At 45.9% G+C, this 18,448-nt stretch overlaps 2 protein-coding genes across 2 annotated transcripts; one reads left to right on the plus strand and one right to left on the minus strand.

Annotated features, from left to right (window-relative positions):
- Window positions 1-503: 503 nt before the first annotated feature.
- LOC308172491 (E3 ubiquitin-protein ligase CCNB1IP1-like) lies at window positions 504-2,032 on the minus strand (the record flags this gene model as incomplete). The annotated part of the gene is made up of 4 exons (XM_080547391.1): window positions 504-673; window positions 996-1,161; window positions 1,455-1,601; window positions 1,736-2,032. The coding sequence occupies 4 exons, from the start codon at window positions 2,030-2,032 to the stop codon at window positions 504-506; spliced, it is 780 nt and encodes a 259-aa protein (XP_080403517.1).
- An 854-nt stretch (window positions 2,033-2,886) lies between these two features.
- LOC308172492 (equilibrative nucleoside transporter 1-like) lies at window positions 2,887-17,890 on the plus strand (the record flags this gene model as incomplete). Its single annotated transcript, XM_080547392.1, has 14 exons — window positions 2,887-2,899; window positions 4,815-4,956; window positions 5,115-5,213; window positions 9,799-9,880; window positions 10,202-10,380; window positions 10,742-10,881; window positions 11,082-11,216; window positions 11,844-11,941; window positions 12,408-12,468; window positions 12,663-12,721; window positions 12,880-12,988; window positions 13,753-13,838; window positions 14,074-14,273; window positions 17,779-17,890. 14 exons carry the CDS (start codon window positions 2,887-2,889, stop codon window positions 17,888-17,890), a joined length of 1,515 nt encoding a protein of 504 aa, XP_080403518.1.
- Between the last annotated feature and the right edge of the window lie 558 nt (window positions 17,891-18,448).

An 18,448-nucleotide genomic window follows, 5' to 3' on the forward strand; every position in this document is an offset into this window, starting at 1 on the left:
GGGGGGTATGGGTGGGAGGGGGAGTCATGGGAAGGGAGAGGGGACTTGGGATTGAGACCAAGAAGGAGCATGATGAGACTGTGTGCCTGTGTTGTTGTTTTTTGTAAATAGTAGATACTTGTTATGTGATAGTCTTTTTAGGAAAACACTGTTTTGTATATATTTATTTTGTATTATGTTACAGTGTGCCAGAGGCTGGGGATTTTGTAAATGAATGACTGTGAAATTTGCTCTAGCAATGATGTCAGACTTATGAGTTCAATACACTAAAACAAATACCGTAGTGTGCTCTTCGTCTCCTTCTGAATATGTTACACGCACAAATGTTGACATTTGCATTTTATTGTAAAAATAAAAAAGTTAAGACGTCAAACATACTCAAGAGCATTTCATCCAGTTAACATCAAGTAACACAACAAACTCACAAAGAGTTTTGACGAATAAAGAATCACATAAGTGTCTACAATAAACCTTGATGTGCTAACACAACATTGCCTATCTACTCAGTGCTTCTCAGTGCGGGAGCGGCCCCTGTCTCTAGCAGGGGGGCTGAACTGGAAGAATGTCTTGGCTCCATCTTCCAGTGAGGAGAAGAGCCTGCTCTCTCCCTCACACCCCATGGCCAGAAACGGGGGGCTCCCCCTGGGAGAAGGCTGCCTGGCTAGTCCCATTCCTGCGGAACAGGTGGAAGGTCGAATCTTATTGTTGTTGATGGAACATTATTTTCCTTACCTAGACAATCAACCCATCACATGGGGTGTTGAATCTGTCTGGTGTCGATAGTACCCCATTTCCCCATACACTATAAATCTTTACTTCCTCTCCAAACAATCTCAGCAGACTGATGCTAACACAAGGTCTGTCTGACCATGCATTACTCCAATATTTAACACTGATCTCCCATTGACCATCAACCAACAGCGACATCAACTCCCAAAGATCTCAAGATGATAAGCCCCGATACGGTACTGTCTACATGTCTCCCTTTCTCTAACCTGTGCTGAAATCTGACGGTCCCTGGCGCATTGCCTCTCTCTCTCCCACCGCCAGGTGGCGCAGTCTCTGTGAGTCATAGAGCCCCTGCAGCTTCTGGTACTGCCTGCTCTTATCCATCAGACGCTCAGACACCTCGCTGTACTTCCTCTTGTACTCTTCCATCACCTGAGGTTCAGGAGGGAGGGAGGGGCCGGTTAGAAAAGAGAAGGTCAAAGAGAGGGGGACCAAGAAGTGAGGGAACTTAGGTTCATTAGAAGAACAAGAACAATATATTGGTTGGAGCCAATAAGTCTATGGTAGGGACTGAGGGTATGCAGGCTTTGGTTCCAGCCCAGTACACCCCTGATTTAACTAATTATCAAGCATGCTGCAATAAATAGGGAGGTCTGCACACCATGTGTAACCACAATCAGGATTGAAGAACATTGGCTTTGCTATCATGCGACATTGCGTTTAACCTTCTTCAGAGAGGCTACCTCCCCCCTCATGGCGTTGAGTTCTAGCTCTCTGCTCTGGTTCTGCTGGGTCAACACCTTCTCCATCTGCTTGACTTTTCCCGTGGCCCGGGACAGACTGTACTCCTGATACATCCGCTCCTGGTGCACCTGTAACACACACACACACACACACACAGGAAAATGGTGATGACTGTTTGAAAACGTTTTGGCTTATGATATGATATCAGATCTGATATGAAGATCCATCCAATCCTGGATGGTTCTTTTCTATCAACACAGACCTGATAGTTCCAGAAGGCTACTGCGCGGGCACCTATGTCCAGCACTGTGTCAGGCCTGAGTCCAGCCAGCAGCATGGCTTTGTACTCTTCAGACGGCTCCAACTCTCTGCGCAGGATGTCCATGTTTCCCGAGAGCGCAGAGGAGCAGGCAGGGCAGATCGCCGGGGATCTGCTGAACTCTCCGGTGCCATGCTGGTCACAGAAGGCGTGGGAGCAAGCTGTGACCCAGGCAAATCCACACAGTTTGGACCGACACTTGGGGAAGTTGCAGAGCAGTGTGTCGTTGCACAGAGACATGGCTGAGGAGACAAGACAAATGCAACCGTAAATCGTGTTTCCAGGTCCAACGTTGGCTGAGGCGCTGTCTTCGAAATGCCGAAATAATAATAATTAATTATATTTATATAGCGCTTTTCCGAGGCTCAAATACCCTGACAATATGGAGAAAACGGGAAAGTGCTGCTGTGTCCCTTGTTGTATGAATAGATCCGAGTCTAAAAAACGATTAAACTGTCATTCTACCGCTGTAGTACACTGGTACTCTGGTGCGGGGAATTTCTGGTTTGGACTCGGAAATGGCTAAACGTCACTACAAGCGTCCTACAAGCGGATTTCGACGCAGAAGTATAAATTGGGCTTAATTTGACACGGAACACAAATTAGCTGACAGTTTTAGGCCAGGGTCAACTCCTTACAATTATTCCACATTAATTGTAGAGTAAAGCAATGTCTAAATGTAATTTCTGCATCAATTAAACACGGATGCAATTAATCATGGGCTGTGTGCGGAATAGCATACTAGCATACTAGCATACTCATACTAGATATGACGTAGATTTGAGTATGCGAGAATACATAGTTATACTATAGAATACATAGTTATACTATCTATCTATCTATCTATCTATCATAGTTATACTATGGCGCTTTCTCAATACCGAGTACGCTCACGTCCGGACCTGCGTTCTTGCTAGTCCGCCTCGAAGTAGGAACTCCCGAGCATGCCTGTTGTCTGTTTCTACCAATTAAATAGTAAATTATTAGCTATATCAATACATGGCCGTGATACGCTTGATATCACTGACAGCAGAGGCGCAAAGCCTTATTTCCTTGATTAATCACATCCATGTTCTGCACAGTTCAGTCAAGACATGTCAGCCTTGGGTTTGTCTCAGTTTGGAGCTACTTAGCAAGTCTGATCACCCTGCCGAGTTGTCCTTACTTGCCCTGTCTAGTAAGCTAACGTCAGGTTGTCGTCATCTCAGGACATGTCCATCAGTTACACGACGACGACACAATAAAAAGCACAGAAACAATCAGCGACTTACTTACTTACCAGCTCCCGTCGGCAGAGGCCGCAGTGGGGCTAAGCTAGCGAGCTATAGAACTTTAAATATCCATACCTGCGAGGAGTGAAGGTGGGAGTTCGTCGACACTTGGGCTTGGGGGCTCTGTCATGCCAAATCGTGTGCACTGCCAAATCCTACCGGGCCATCAGCGCGTCACGACCAGCTGGCACGCGTCACGACCAGCTGGCACACGTCACGACCAGCTGGCGACTGTGACACGTCAGTCTAGTGTTTTTGAAACCTCCGTTTTGGCCGCCATTAGCGAAAAGCTTTAATTTGGCTCTACAAGTGTTAATATGTCATTTTATGAAGTTTTAATATGTTTTCAGGCGAGAAAGTAACCATATATATTCACAAAATGTATCCGGTTTATCAAAATAACCCTTATATCTATCTGATCTGACGGGTTTTTTCACAACATTATTACTTGTCACTTTAAGTCCCAGGAGGGAGTTAGCGATTAGCGATGTTTAGCTTAGCTTAGTTTAACAGAAGTATCTTCACTTTTAACATGACTTCCCGTGGTCGTAGAGGGCTGGTCGACGGCTTAAAATGACCCTGTAGACCTGTAGACCTTATCCAGCTATAGTCTTGTGTTTCTACCCCGGGCATAGCCGGTGTTATTCACAGACAAACACTCCTGTTAGAGTGGTTCTAGTACACTGGACATAGGTAACACATAGAGAGGCTTCTCCTCTCTCTCTCCATCCTACACCCACCCTGCCTTCTCTCTCTCTCTCTCCATCCTACACCCACCCTGCCTACTCTCTCTCTCTCTCTCCATCCTACACCTACCCTGCCTTCTCCTCTCTCCATCCTACACCCACCCTGCCTTCTCCTCTCTCCATCCTACACCTACCCTGCCTTCTCCTCTCTCCATCCTACACCCACCCTGCCTTCTCCTCTCTCCATCCTACACCCACCCTGCCTTCTCCTCTCTCCATCCTACACCTACCCTGCCTTCTCCTCTCTCCATCCTACACCCACCCTGCCTTCTCCTCTCTCCATCCTACACCCACCCTGCCTTCTCTCTCTCCATCCTACACCCACCCTGCCTTCTCTCTCTCTCCATCCTACACCCACCCTGCCTTCTCCTCCTGGCTGTGGTTTCCTCTGTGTTGTGTGACGAGTCCTGGCTGTGGTTCCCTCTGTGTTGTGTGACGAGTCCTGGCTGTCTGGCTGTGGTTTCCTCTGTGTTGTGTGACGAGTCCTGGCTGTGGTTTCCTCTGTGTTGTGTAACGAGTCCTGGCTGTGGTTTCCTCTGTGTTGTGTAACGAGTCCCGGCTGTGGTTTCCTCTGTGTTGTGTAACGAGTCCTGGCTGTGGTTTCCTCTGTGTTGTGTGACGAGTCCTGGCTGTGGTTTCCTCTGTGTTGTGTAACGAGTCCCGGCTGTGGTTTCCTCTGTGTTGTGTGACGAGTCCTGGCTGTGGTTTCCTCTGTGTTGTGTGACGAGTCCTGGCTGTGGTTTCCTCTGTGTTGTGTGACGAGTCCTGGCTGTGGTTTCCTCTGTGTTGTGTGACGAGTCCTGGCTGTGGTTTCCTCTGTGTTGTGTGACGAGTCCTGGCTGTGGTTTCCTCTGTGTTGTGTGACGAGTCCTGGCTGTGGTTTCCTCTGTGTTGTGTAACGAGTCCTGGCTGTGGTTTCCTCTGTGTTGTGTAACGAGTCCTGGCTGTGGTTTCCTCTGTGTTGTGTAACGAGTCCCGGCTGTCTGGCTGTGGTTTCCTCTGCAGAGAAGCACTTCCCTGACGGCCGTAAGGAGATCACCTTCCCTGACCAGACGGTCAAGACCCTGTACCCCGACGGGAGGGAGGAGAGCGTGCTGACGGACGGCACCATCATCCTCATGAACACGTACGTCCCCGGGGGTCAGGGGTCAGGGCTGCTTGCTGGGGGTCAGGGCTGCTGCTGGGGGGGGGGTGTCACTGTGTCTTTACCTACTGATCTCAGCTGTAGACTGTAACATGCTCAGGTAATAGCTCTTAAGGAATGTGTGGTATATTGATGTCCCGTCCCCCCTCCCTCTCCTCCAGGGACGGCAATAAGGAGATCCAGTTCAACACTGGTCAGAAGGAGGTCCACACGGCCCGGTACAAGAGACGGGAGTACCCCGACGGGACCGTGAAGACGGTGTAAGCCGACGGGCGCCAGGAAACCCGCTACCCCACCGGACGGGTCAGGGTCAAGGACAGAGACGGCAACGTTGTCATGGACAACAAGCCCTAGTTACGATCACCATGGGAACCAAGACTGAAGTAGTGTCAAACATTTCTCTTTAGGAGACTTCCTGTGTGTGTGTGTGTGTGTGTGTGTGTGTGTGTGTGTGTGTTGTATGAATGTGTTTGAGTTGGGTGCTGTGAGAGTGTAGGTATTTTAATTTGTAAAAATGTCTAATACATATTTATTTTCTTAGAGATTGTACATTTTATTTTCTAAAATAAATTGTTATCAAATTATGTTGAATTGTACATATTGTCTGTCTTGGCCTTGTATGTACAGTGGGGTGAAAACATTTGGTCACCCCTGGTTTGAATGTGTTACAATTAATCTCCAAGTGATTGAAAGCAAACCTGAACACTAAATGCTACAAAGTTAAACATGACACCTTTCTGAAAACTTTAAAGCAACGGTTTCTCTTTCTTTTAATTTTTCAGAGTTTTAAAATTATTAAAAAAGGAAAAGGGCAAAAGCTTGGGAACCCTTTAGTATTATTCTTTGTTACCTTTTGAGACCCAGACCAAGGTGATTTACTCATTAGGGCTTCAATGAGTCAGGTGAATATAATTCCTGGGTTGAACTATATGTGTCTGGTGTTAAAAACCATGGGTTCCTCTAAACAGTTGTCCAAGGATGATGTGTGTGTAAGACACAAATAAACTTAAAGGATTTTATGCATCTCAAGTCTAGGAATGCATTTCACCATGTACATTTCCCAAATAAGTGAAGATACCACTGCTCATCCGTGATCAGACTTAGCCGGGGTGCTGCAGCTGAAGAGTATCAAATAGATGGCAAAAAAGCAGCATCTGCACACTCAAATCTGTGCAAAAAACTATATTTATTGCAAGCTTTCGGTCTCCAGGCTCTCGGACCATGTAAACAACAGGTGCATGATGAGTTTGTATGACGCAGTTTGACGAGACTGAAAATGCAATGCATTGAGTAGTCCAATAGTCTGGTCTCATCGCATACTCTGAGATTCGGGATAATCTCGTATCCATAATAGATTTCTCGCATACTCAAATTCCACATACTATTAAGTGTGAACGCACTGCGTACTCAAAAACTACGTCATGCGTATACGTCATATGTATGAATAGTATTCTAGTATGCCATTCCGAACACAGCCACAGATTTATTTGGATTTTCCTTTAGCGGACAAGGATGGAATACCCCCCAGGAACTGACCAATGGCAGGCATCAATGGCTGACCTAAATTCAAGGCAAGGCAAGTTTATTTGTATAGCACATTTCATACAGCAGGGGCAATTCAAAGTGCTTTACATACATTATTTAAAAATACAGCAAGAGCAGCATAATAAAATAAAAATTACAATGAATAAAAGCAAATATAAGAAGAAAATAGATAACACATTTAAAAAGACAACAGTTAATGGAAAAAATACATTGATAGAAGTGTTTGTGTATAATCATAACTGGTGCAAAACATGAAGGTTTTTTAGCTTAGATTTAAATATTTTAAGGGTTTGGGCCTGTTTGATTTCTTCAGGGAGTTTGTTCCAGGAGCATGCAGCAGTGTGACTGTTTTTACTCTTGGAATTATTAGCTGATTAGTCTCAGCTGACCTTAGGGACCTTGCGGGAATATAGGGTGGGAGGAGATCTGATATGAATTTTGGTCCAAGACCATTTTGTGATTTGTATGTAATTCAAGCTAAACATCGCTTTATCCAAAGTGCACTGAGACATCTAGCTGGCTAGCTAGAAAACCAACTGTGTGGGATTTACAAATGATGTACATATTGAGGAGTGCATGTCAACACTTTTCATTTTTTTAATTTAGTCGAATATTGTCCTAAATTTCGTTGTTTGGTACCTGTACTATAGCAATGACAATAAAGACCATTCATTCATATTGAACAGAGGCAATATGGCCGTGGCAATGGCGCCCCCACGTGTTTATAAATGAGTATTGCAGTGTATCAGATGAGTCTCGTGAGCATCAGTCGAATGTTTATTTTCAAACAGATAACGGTGATTATTCTCATTCTCTCGGGTCAACAGGTGAGTTATTCCTCTGCTCTTCCTCCATTTCTCTTTTCATTTCTCTTGTCATCTCAAATTGACTAACGGATCTATACCGGACACGTTTAGACACAATTTAATAGCTAAATGTAACCCAAACTATTAACCCTATAGCGCCCCCACGTGTAGTTTGCTAGCTAACGTTAGCATTGGTTAGCTTGCTAGCTCATCAACAACTTGATAACATAGCTTAGCTAGCTAGCTCGCTAACTAACTAATGTAACGCCAATTTCTAAAGTTACTCCCCTTCCATAAATTCTAGCTAGCTTGCTATATTATTGGTAACTTGATAAAAGTTGCCCCATTTATATTAACTATTAACCCTAACTATTTACTATCAATATAGTTACTGTGACTGACGTGTGGAAATGCGTGTTTAAGACATTTACTGTATGAGAGGCTTTTACGAGAGCATCTTGCTGCTGATTTATTTATTTAATATCCAGAAATTGTTTTTGGCAGATGACTTTCCCATTTGATGTAGTTCATATTTGGAGTTTTGCTAATTCTATCATCTATGTACCGCTTCCTCCATAAGTATTTATTATTCATTGCCTTTAAATGACAAAATAATTAAATTATGATTATATAATGATTGGAGCACTTTGAGCTGCAACGTTTGCATGAAAACGTTTTTCACTTTTCAAAAAATGCCGGTCGAGATTTAGTAGCTAATCTAAGAATGACAATATGATATTGTATAGATATGATAGATATGATAGATATGATAGATATGATGTATAGATATGATATGATAGATATGATATGATAGATATGATGTATAGATATGATATGATAGATATGATATGATATGATGTATAGATATGATATGATAGATATGATATGATGTGATATGATAGATATGATATGATATATATGATATGATAGATATGATGTATATATATGATATGATAGATATGATATGATAGATATTATATGATAGATATGATGTATAGATATGATTGATATTATATGATCACTTTTCAAAAAAATGCCGGTCGAGAGAGCACGCGCTGCCGTTGCTTCTCCGCCTGAACTCTTGGTTTGCAGCAGAGTAGATTGTCCTACAAAGACATTTAGATTTAGTAATACAAAAATGAATTAGACCCCTATACTTTCTTTTATAATGGTTTGTGTTTCTTTTTATTTTACTACTCGATCTTTTCAGTTTGTAAAGCGTCTTTGAGTGTCTAGAAAAGCGCTATATACGTCTAATGTATTATTATTATTATTATTATTATTATTATTATTATTATTATTATTATTATTATTATTATTAAAAGCTATACAAATAAAGTTATTATTATTATTATTATTATTTTAGCTCTATTCTCCAACAGTTTGGATTTGAAATCAAACAATTACTGTGAGGTTAAAGTAGAGATTCTCAGCTTTAATTCAATGTTTTCTTTTTCTTGGGTTCACCATTTAGAAAGTGCAATGTTTTTTACATACTCCCCCTATTTCAGGGCTATAGAGTAAAAGTATTGGAAAAAACATATAATGTCCACATGAAGTAGGCTACTCTTGTTTAGCATTCGTTCAACAATACTTTTCATGCAATAACTGGCTGAAGTCTGCAACATTGACTCCTCCGGATGCTTTCTGCCTATGTCTCTCTCTGACTGTCTGTCTGTCTGTCTGTCTCTCTGTCTGTCTCTCTGTCTGTCTGTCTCTGACTGTCTGTCTGTCTGTCTCTCTGTCTGTCTCTCTGTCTGTCTGTCTCTGACTGTCTGTCTGTCTGTCTGTCTCTCTGTCTGTCTCTCTCTGACTGTCTGTCTGTCTGTCTCTCTGTCTGTCTCTCTCTGACTGTCTGTCTGTCTGTCTCTCTGTCTGTCTCTCTCTGACTGTCTGTCTGTCTGTCTGTCTCTCTCTGTCTGTCTGTCTCTCTCTGTCTCTCTGTCTCTCTCTCTGTCTCTCTCTGTCTCTCTCTGACTGTCTGTGTGTCTGTCTGTCTGTCTGTCTGTCTCTCTCTGTCTCTCTGTCTCTGTCTGTCTCCATCTCTGTCTCTCTCTCTGTCTCTCTCTGTCTCTGTCTGTCTCCATCTCTGTCTCTCTCTCTGTCTCCATCTCTGTCTCTCTCTGTCTGTCTGTCTCTCTGTGTCTGTCTGTCTGTCTGTCTCTCTCTGTCTGTCTGTCTGTCTGTCTGTCTGTCTGTCTGTCTGTCTGTCTGTCTGTCTGTCTGTCTGTCTGTCTGTCTGTCATGTTGTGTATTGTAGGTTTGGTGTTGAGCTCATCATCACTAAGGAGCATGAAAAGACTAGTCCACGCACCTAAAGACAAGTTAGTGTTATTAGCTGTTATTGATGTGTTATTAACGTGTCATTTATGTGTTTTTTACCGACTGAGTTTTCTGTGTCCAGGATCATCCCAATTAGTGACTAAATGTCAACCAATGTGGTCTATAATCTTAATCTTGTGTGTGTGTGTGTGTGTGTGTGTGTGTGTGTCAGGTATAATGCTGTGTGGCTGATCTTCTTCACGCTGGGCCTTGGAACCCTCCTGCCATGGAATTTCTTTATGACCGCCACCGTGGTAACGAATTAACTATATATATACACTACTTTATCACCATGGTAACGAATTAACTATATATATACACTACTATATCACCATGGTAACTAACTAACTAACTAACTATATATACACACTACTATATCACCATGGTAACGAATTAACTATATATACACTACTATATCACCATGGTAACTAACTAACTATATATACACACACTACTATACTACTATCATGGGGGTTAGGGTTTAGGTTAGGTAGTTTGTATCATATACACTATGTGAAGTCACATCCTGTCTGAGGTCACATCCTGTCTGAGGTCACATCCTGTCTCTGCTGCAGTACTTCACTGGCCGTCTGAAGGAGCCCTCGGTGGGCGTGGTCCAACCGAGAGCCAATCAGACGGAGGGAGAGGCGGACCAGCGCAGCATGCTGGAGGCCAAGTTCAACAACGTGATGACGCTCTGCGCCATGACCTCCCTTCTGCTGTTCACCTGCCTCAACTCCTTCATACACCACCTGTAAGACCACAACACAACCACACCCTGACCCTAACACAACCACACCCTAACACAACCACACCCTGACCCTAACACAACCACACCTTGACCCTGACCCTAACACAACCACACCCTGACCCCTGACCCTAACACAACCACACCCTGACCCTAACACAACCACACCCTGACCCCAACACAACCACAGACCGTAAGCTAGGTTAGCTAAGGCCTGACTAAGACATCTATGCTAGTTTAGGGTCCAATTTATGATCTGTGTGTGTGTGTGTGTGCGTGTGTGTGCGTGCGTGCGTGTGTGTGCGTGCGTGTGTGCGTGCGTGCGTGTGTGTGTGTGTGCGTGTGTGTGTGTGTGTGTGTCCGGCAGCGTTCCTCAGAAGGTGCGTGTGGCGGGCAGCCTGGTGGTGATCATGGGGGTGTTCCTCGTCACGGCCGTCCTGGTGAAGGTCCCCATGAAGCCCCTCCCCTTCTTCATCATCACCATGGTTAAGATCATCATCATCAACTGTAAGACCTGCTCTCTCTCTCTCTCCCTCCCCTTCTCCCTCTCCCCCTCTCCCTCTCTCCCTCACTCTCTCTCTCACTCCCTCTCTCCCTCTCACTCTGTCTCACTCCCTCCCCCTCTCCCCATGTTGTTGATGTTGTTGTTGTTGTTGTTGTTGTTGATGTTGATGTTGTTGTTGTTGTTGTTGATGTTGTTGACCCAGCGTTCGGGGCGCTGCTGCAGGGCAGTCTGTTTGGCATGGCGGCGTTGCTTCCTGGGTCCTACACCACGCCCATCATGAGCGGCCAGGGCCTCGCTGGCACCTTCGCTGCCTTCTCATTGATCTGCGCCATCGCTAGTAAGTCCTGGGGGTTGGGGTGGAGGGAGGGGTGTATGGGGAGGGGGTGGAGGGAGGGGTGTGTGTGTGTGTGTGTGTGGGGGGGGGGGGGGTAGCGTCTGTTATACTGTTATAGTGACATGCTGAAGCCAAAACTAAGGGTGCGTTCGTAAATTCACTCTGAGAATGCTCTGAGTTCATAGAGTTTACGAACAGTCAAGTCTTTACGAACTAACTGTAAACATGGCGGACACCAACGATAACATTACCATCATTATCGTTGACCTTAGCTAGCTTTCTGTTACTAACTGTAGTGTTGTTGACAGTAGATACTCGTTAACTAATGTTGCCATGAAATGAACGTTAATTCATCCCATGTAAAACGAACCCACGAACGCACCCAAAGTCTTAAAAGATAAGATATGAATCTGCCCTAATAAAGCAGGATTTGAAACTGTGATTAATCCCTCCCTCTCCTCTCCTCCCCTCCCTCTCCTGCCCTCCTCTGGTCCCCTCCCTCTCCCCCTCCCTCCCCTCCCCTCCCTCTCCCCTACCCCTCCCCTCCCCCTCCCCTCCCTCTCCCCTCCCCCTCCCCTCCCTCTCCCGTCCCTCTCCCCTCCCCCTCCCCTCCCTCCCCTCCTCCCCCAGGTGGTTCGGCCATGGAGGACGCAGCGTTTGGGTACTTCATCACTGCCTGTGTCGTCATCCTATTCGCCATTGGGACCTACGTGATCCTCCCTAAACTGGTACCAAGGCCACGCCCTCTGTCCCTTAGACACACCCTCTGTCCCTTAGCCACGCCCTCTGTCCCTTAGCCACGCCCTCTGTCCCTTAGCCACGCCCTCTGTCCCTTAGCCACGTCCTCTGTCCGTTAGCCACGCCCTCTGTCCCTTAGCCACGCCCTCTGTCCCTTAGCCACGCCGCCACGCCCTCTGTCCCTTAGCCACGCCCTCTGTCCCTTAGCCACGCCCTCTGTCCCTTAGCCACGCCCTCTGTCCTTTAGACACGCCCCTCTACTATACTACTACTATACTACACTACTACACTACTAAACTACTATAATACCACGCTACTACTACTACTTAACTACTACTACTACTACTACTACTATAATACTACTACTACAACAATGTTATACTACTACTACTACAACTGCTACTACTCTATGACTACAACACTACTGCTACTGTGTGACTCTGTCTCCCCCTGCAGGAGTTCTACCAGTATTACAGCAGCAAAGGCAACAAAGTCGGAGACCAGGGAACCCAGCAAGGTCAGACTCACACACCCACACCCACACACACACACACACAGGGACACAGACACACACACACACACACACACACACACACACACACACACGGACTGTCTAATAAGCCTGTTGGAAAGAACAATCTGATTGTGTGTGTATGTGTGTGTGTCTGTGTATGTGTGTGTGTGTGTGTGTCTGTGTGTGTGTGTACCCAGCAGTGGAGGCCGCAGACGACAACAAACCTCACATCTCCATTACAACCATCTTCAAGAAGGTAGGAGACCACACACACACACACACACACACACGCTCAGACACACCCACTACACTGCACCAACTAACTTGCACTCACCATCTACCCGATGATAGACATACTTGACATGTCCCCCCCTCCTCTTCTGTGTGTGTGTGTGTGTGTGTCTGTGTGTGTAGATCTGGCTGATGGCAGCGTGTGTGTGCTTCGCCTTCACCGTAACCATAGCAGTCTTCCCTTCCGTGACTGTTGACGTCAAGTCCACCATCGCAAACGGAGGAACCTGGGGTATGGCCATGTGTGTGTGTGTGTGTGTGTGTGTGTATTACACAAATCCTGAGATCCCTACACCGGCTACCATTCTCTCAGAGAATTGAATTCAAAGTACTCCTAATTACATACAAATCACAAAATGGTCTTCCACCTAAATACATATCAGATCTCCTCCCACCCTATATTCCAGCAAGGCCCCTAAGGTCAGCTGAGACTAATCAGCTAATCATTCCAAGAGTGAAAACAAAACACGGTGCAGCAGCTTTCAGTCACGCTGCCGCATGCTCCTGGAACAAACTCCCTGAAGAAATCAAACAGGCCCAAAACCCTAAAAATACTTAAATCTAAACTAAAAACCTTCATGTTCTGCAACAGTTATGATTAAACACTAACACTTCTATCAATGTCTTTTTATCCATGAACTATTATCTTATTAAATGTGTTATCTATCTCATGTAATGTACATACAATTATGCTAGAATAAATAAATGATTAAACTTATTTACAGTCTTATGGTGGCATATTGTTGTACTTCACCCAGCAGATGTGGCAGTTTTATGACATTGGTCGAGTGTTTCAAGTCTTGTTGTGTGTTGGTGGTCAGTGGAAGTACGTGTCACTGATGTCTTTGTACAGCTGGCAGGTGGTTAAAAAAGTGCAGCTCTGAATTGCCCCATTTGTATGAAATGTGCTGTACAAATAAACTTGCCTTGCCTAAGACCTCCACCTCTCTACAGGAAATAATTAATTAATTAATTGTGTGTGTGTGTGTGTCTCAGAGGAATACTTCATCCCTGTCTCGTGTTTCCTGCTGTTCAACCTGTGTGACTGGGCGGGCAGGAGCTTCACCGCTGTGTGTATGTGGGTAGGTCACACACACACACACACACAACACACACATGCACGCACACACGCACACACACAACACACACGTGCACACAACACACACACGCACACAACACACTCACGCGCGCACACACACACACCACAGTGCCCATTTAGCAAGATTGTATGGAGTGTTGACCTGAGAGTGTGTGATGTCATCGATCGTTAATCAATAACCAGGCTGATGTGTGTGTGTGTGTGTGTGTGTCTCCCAGCCAGGGCAGGACAGCATGCTGTTGCCAGGGCTGCTGGTTGCCAGGGTGATCTTCATCCCTCTCTTCATGCTGTGCAACGCCCAGCCGCGTCGCTTCCTGCCGGTCTACTTCCTGCACGACGGCTGGTTCATCAGCTTCATGGTCCCCTTCGCCCTCAGCAACGGCTACCTGGCCTCCCTGTGCATGTGCTACGGCCCCAAGTACTACACTACCCAAAACCACCTCACTACACTACCCACAACCACCTCACTGCACACTACACTACCCACAACCACCTCACTACACTACCCACAACCACCTCACTGCACACTACACTACCCATAACCACCTCACTACACACTACACTACCCACAACCACCTCACTGCACTACCCACAACCACCTCACTACACACTACACTACCCATAACCACCTCACTACACACTACCCATAACCACCACACTACACTACCCATAACCACCTCACTACACACTACAGTACCCATAACCACCTCACTACACACTACACTACCCATAACCACCTCACTACACACTACACTACCCATAACCACCTCACTACACACTACACTACCCATAACCACCACACTACACTACCCATAACCACCTCACTACACACTACACTACCCATAACCACCTCACTACACACTACACTACCCATAACCACCTCACTTCACCCTACACTACCCATAACCACCTCACTACACACTACACTACCCATAACCACCTCACTACACACTACACTACCCACAACCACCTCACTACACACTACACTACCCACAACCACCTCACTACACTACCCATAACCGCCTCACTGCACACTACACTACCCATAACCACCTCACTACACACTACACTACCCATAACCACCTCACTACACACTACAATACCCATAACCACCTCACTACACTACCCATAACCACCTCGCTACGCACTACACTACCCATAACCACCTCACTACACACTACACTACCCATAACCACCTCACTACACTACCCATAACCACCTCACTACACACTACACTACCCATAACCACCTCACTACACACTACACTACCCATAACCACCTCACTACACACTACACTACCCATAACCACCTCACTACACACTACACTACCCATAACCACCTCACTACACACTACACTACCCATAACCACCTCACTACACACTACACTACCCACAACCACCTCACTACACTACCCATAACCACCTCACTACACACTACACTACCCATAACCACCTCGCTACACACTACACTACCCATAACCACCTCGCTACACACTACACTACCCATAACCACCTCACTACACCCTACACTACACTACCCACAACCACCTCACTACACTAACCACCCCACTACACACTACACTACCCATAACCACCTCACTACACACTACACTATCCATAACCACCTCACTACACACTACACTACCCACAACCACCTCACTACACACTACACTACCCATAACCACCTCACTGCACACTACACTACCCATAACCACCTCACTACACTACCCATAACCACTTCACTACACACTACACTACCCATAACCACCTCACTACACACTACACTACCCATAACCACCTCACTACACACTACACTACCCACAACCACCTCACTACACACTACACTACCCATAACCACCTCACTACACTACCCATAACCACCACACTACACACTACACTACCCACAACCACCTCACTACACACTACACTACCCAGCCACCTCACTACACACTACACTACCCATAACCACCTCACCTCACTACACTACACTACCCATAACCACCTCACTACACTACACTACCCATAACCACCTCACTACACACTACACTACCCATAACCACCCCACTACACACTACACTACCCATAACCACCTCACTACACACTACACTACCCATAACCACCTCACTACACACTACACTACACTACCCATAACCACCTCGCTACACACTACACTACCTATAACCACCTCACTGCACACTACACTACCCACAACCACCCCACTTCACACTACACTACCCATAACCACCTCACTACACACTACACTACACATAACCACCTCACTACACACTACACTACCCATAACCACCACACTACACTACCCACAACCACCTCACTACACTACCCACAACCACCTCACTACACACTACACTACCCATAACCACCTCACTACACTACCCATAACCACCACACTACACACTACACTACCCACAGCCACCTCACTACACACTACACTACACTACCCATAACCACCTCACCTCACTACACTACACATAACCACCTCACTACACTACACTACCTATAACCACCTCACTACACACTACACTACCCATAACCACCCCACTACACACTACACTACCCATAACCACCTCACTACACACTACACTACCCATAACCACCACACTACACTACCCATAACCACCTCACTACACACTACAGTACCCATAACCACCTCACTACACACTACACTACCCATAACCACCACACTACACTACCCATAACCTACACACTACACTACCCATAACCACCTCACTACACACTACACTACACTACCCATAACCACCTCACTACACACTACACTACACTACCCATAACCACCTCGCTACACACTACACTACCTATAACCACCTCACTGCACACTACACTACCCACAACCACCTCACTGCACACTACACTACCCATAACCACCTCGCTACACACTACACTACCCACAACCACCTCACTGCACACTACACTACCCACAACCACCTCACTGCACACTACACTACCCACAACCACCTCACTACACTACCCATAACCACCTCACTACACACTACACTACACTACCCACAACCACCTCACTACACACTACACTACCCACAACCACCTCACTACACACTACACTACCCACAACCACCTCACTACACACTACACTACCCACAACCACCTCACTACACACTACACTACCCACAACCACCTCACTACACACTACACTACCCACAACCACCTCACTACACACTACACTACCCACAACCACCTCACTACACACTACACTACCCATAACCACCTCACTGCACACTACACTACCCATAACCACCTCACTACACTACCCATAGCCACCTCACTACACGACCCATAGCCACCTCACTACACACTACACTACCCATAACCACCTCACTACACACTACACTACCCATAACCACCTCACTACACTACCCATAACCACCTCACTACACTACCCATAACCACCTCACTACACTACCCATAACCACCTCACTACACACTACACAACCACCTCACTACACACTACACTACCCACAACCACCTCACTACACACTACACTACCCATAACCACCTCACTGCACACTACCCATAACCACCTCACTGCACACTACACTACCCATAACTACCTCACTACACTACCCATAACCACCTCACTACACTACCCATAACCACCTCACTACACACTACACTACCCATAACCACCTCACTACACACTACACTACCCATAACCACCTCACTACACACTACACTACCCATAACCACCTCACTACACACTACACTACCCATAACCACCTCACTACACTACCCACAACCACCTCACTACACTACACCCTCCAACCTCCATCCCAGCTGAGCGTAGCCTAGCCAACCCTCTTCTTCTTCTTCTTCTTCTTCTTCTGTCTCTACAGGAAGGTAGCTAACCCTCTTCTTCTTCTGTCTCTACAGGAAGGTAGCTCCGCATGAAGCAGAGACGGCCGGCGCCATGATGACGTTCTTCCTGGGTCTGGGTATGGCGTTTGGAGCCGCCCTCTCCTTCCTGTTCCGGGCCGTGGTCTAAACCCACCCCCCCATTCCATCAGTCTGCATGTCTAGACTGAACATATGCTGTTAAATGTATTAAACAATGTTAGCACTTTGTGTGTGTGTGTGTACCCCCATCTGTATTCAATCTGAAAACATTATCTCATATTGAGTATGACTACATGTTGTCACACACACACACACACACACACACTAATACCAAAATGCACACACACACACACACACACACACACACACACACACACACACACACACACACACACACAGAGGTTCTCTCACACATACACACACACACACACACCACAATAACTGTTTATGTTTCACCGATGTCAACATGTTAAAACACCAAGGAGACAGTAGGAGAGATACTGTAGACACACACACACACACACACACACACACACAATATAACTACCAAAGTCATTGTGGAGAACTCATGAATAAACATGAATGTGTCTATATATATACAGTATATTAAAAATACAAAATAAACGTTTTCCTTCTATCACTGAGACTGCCAATGGCCCCTGGCCTGAGCTGGATTACTCTTCCTGCTACGACTGGTGGATTGATG

The sequence above is a fragment of the Nansenia antarctica genome (assembly GCF_963989245.1).
Source record: "Nansenia antarctica genome assembly, chromosome: 17".
In the NCBI taxonomy this organism is placed as follows: domain Eukaryota; kingdom Metazoa; phylum Chordata; class Actinopteri; order Argentiniformes; family Microstomatidae; genus Nansenia; species Nansenia antarctica.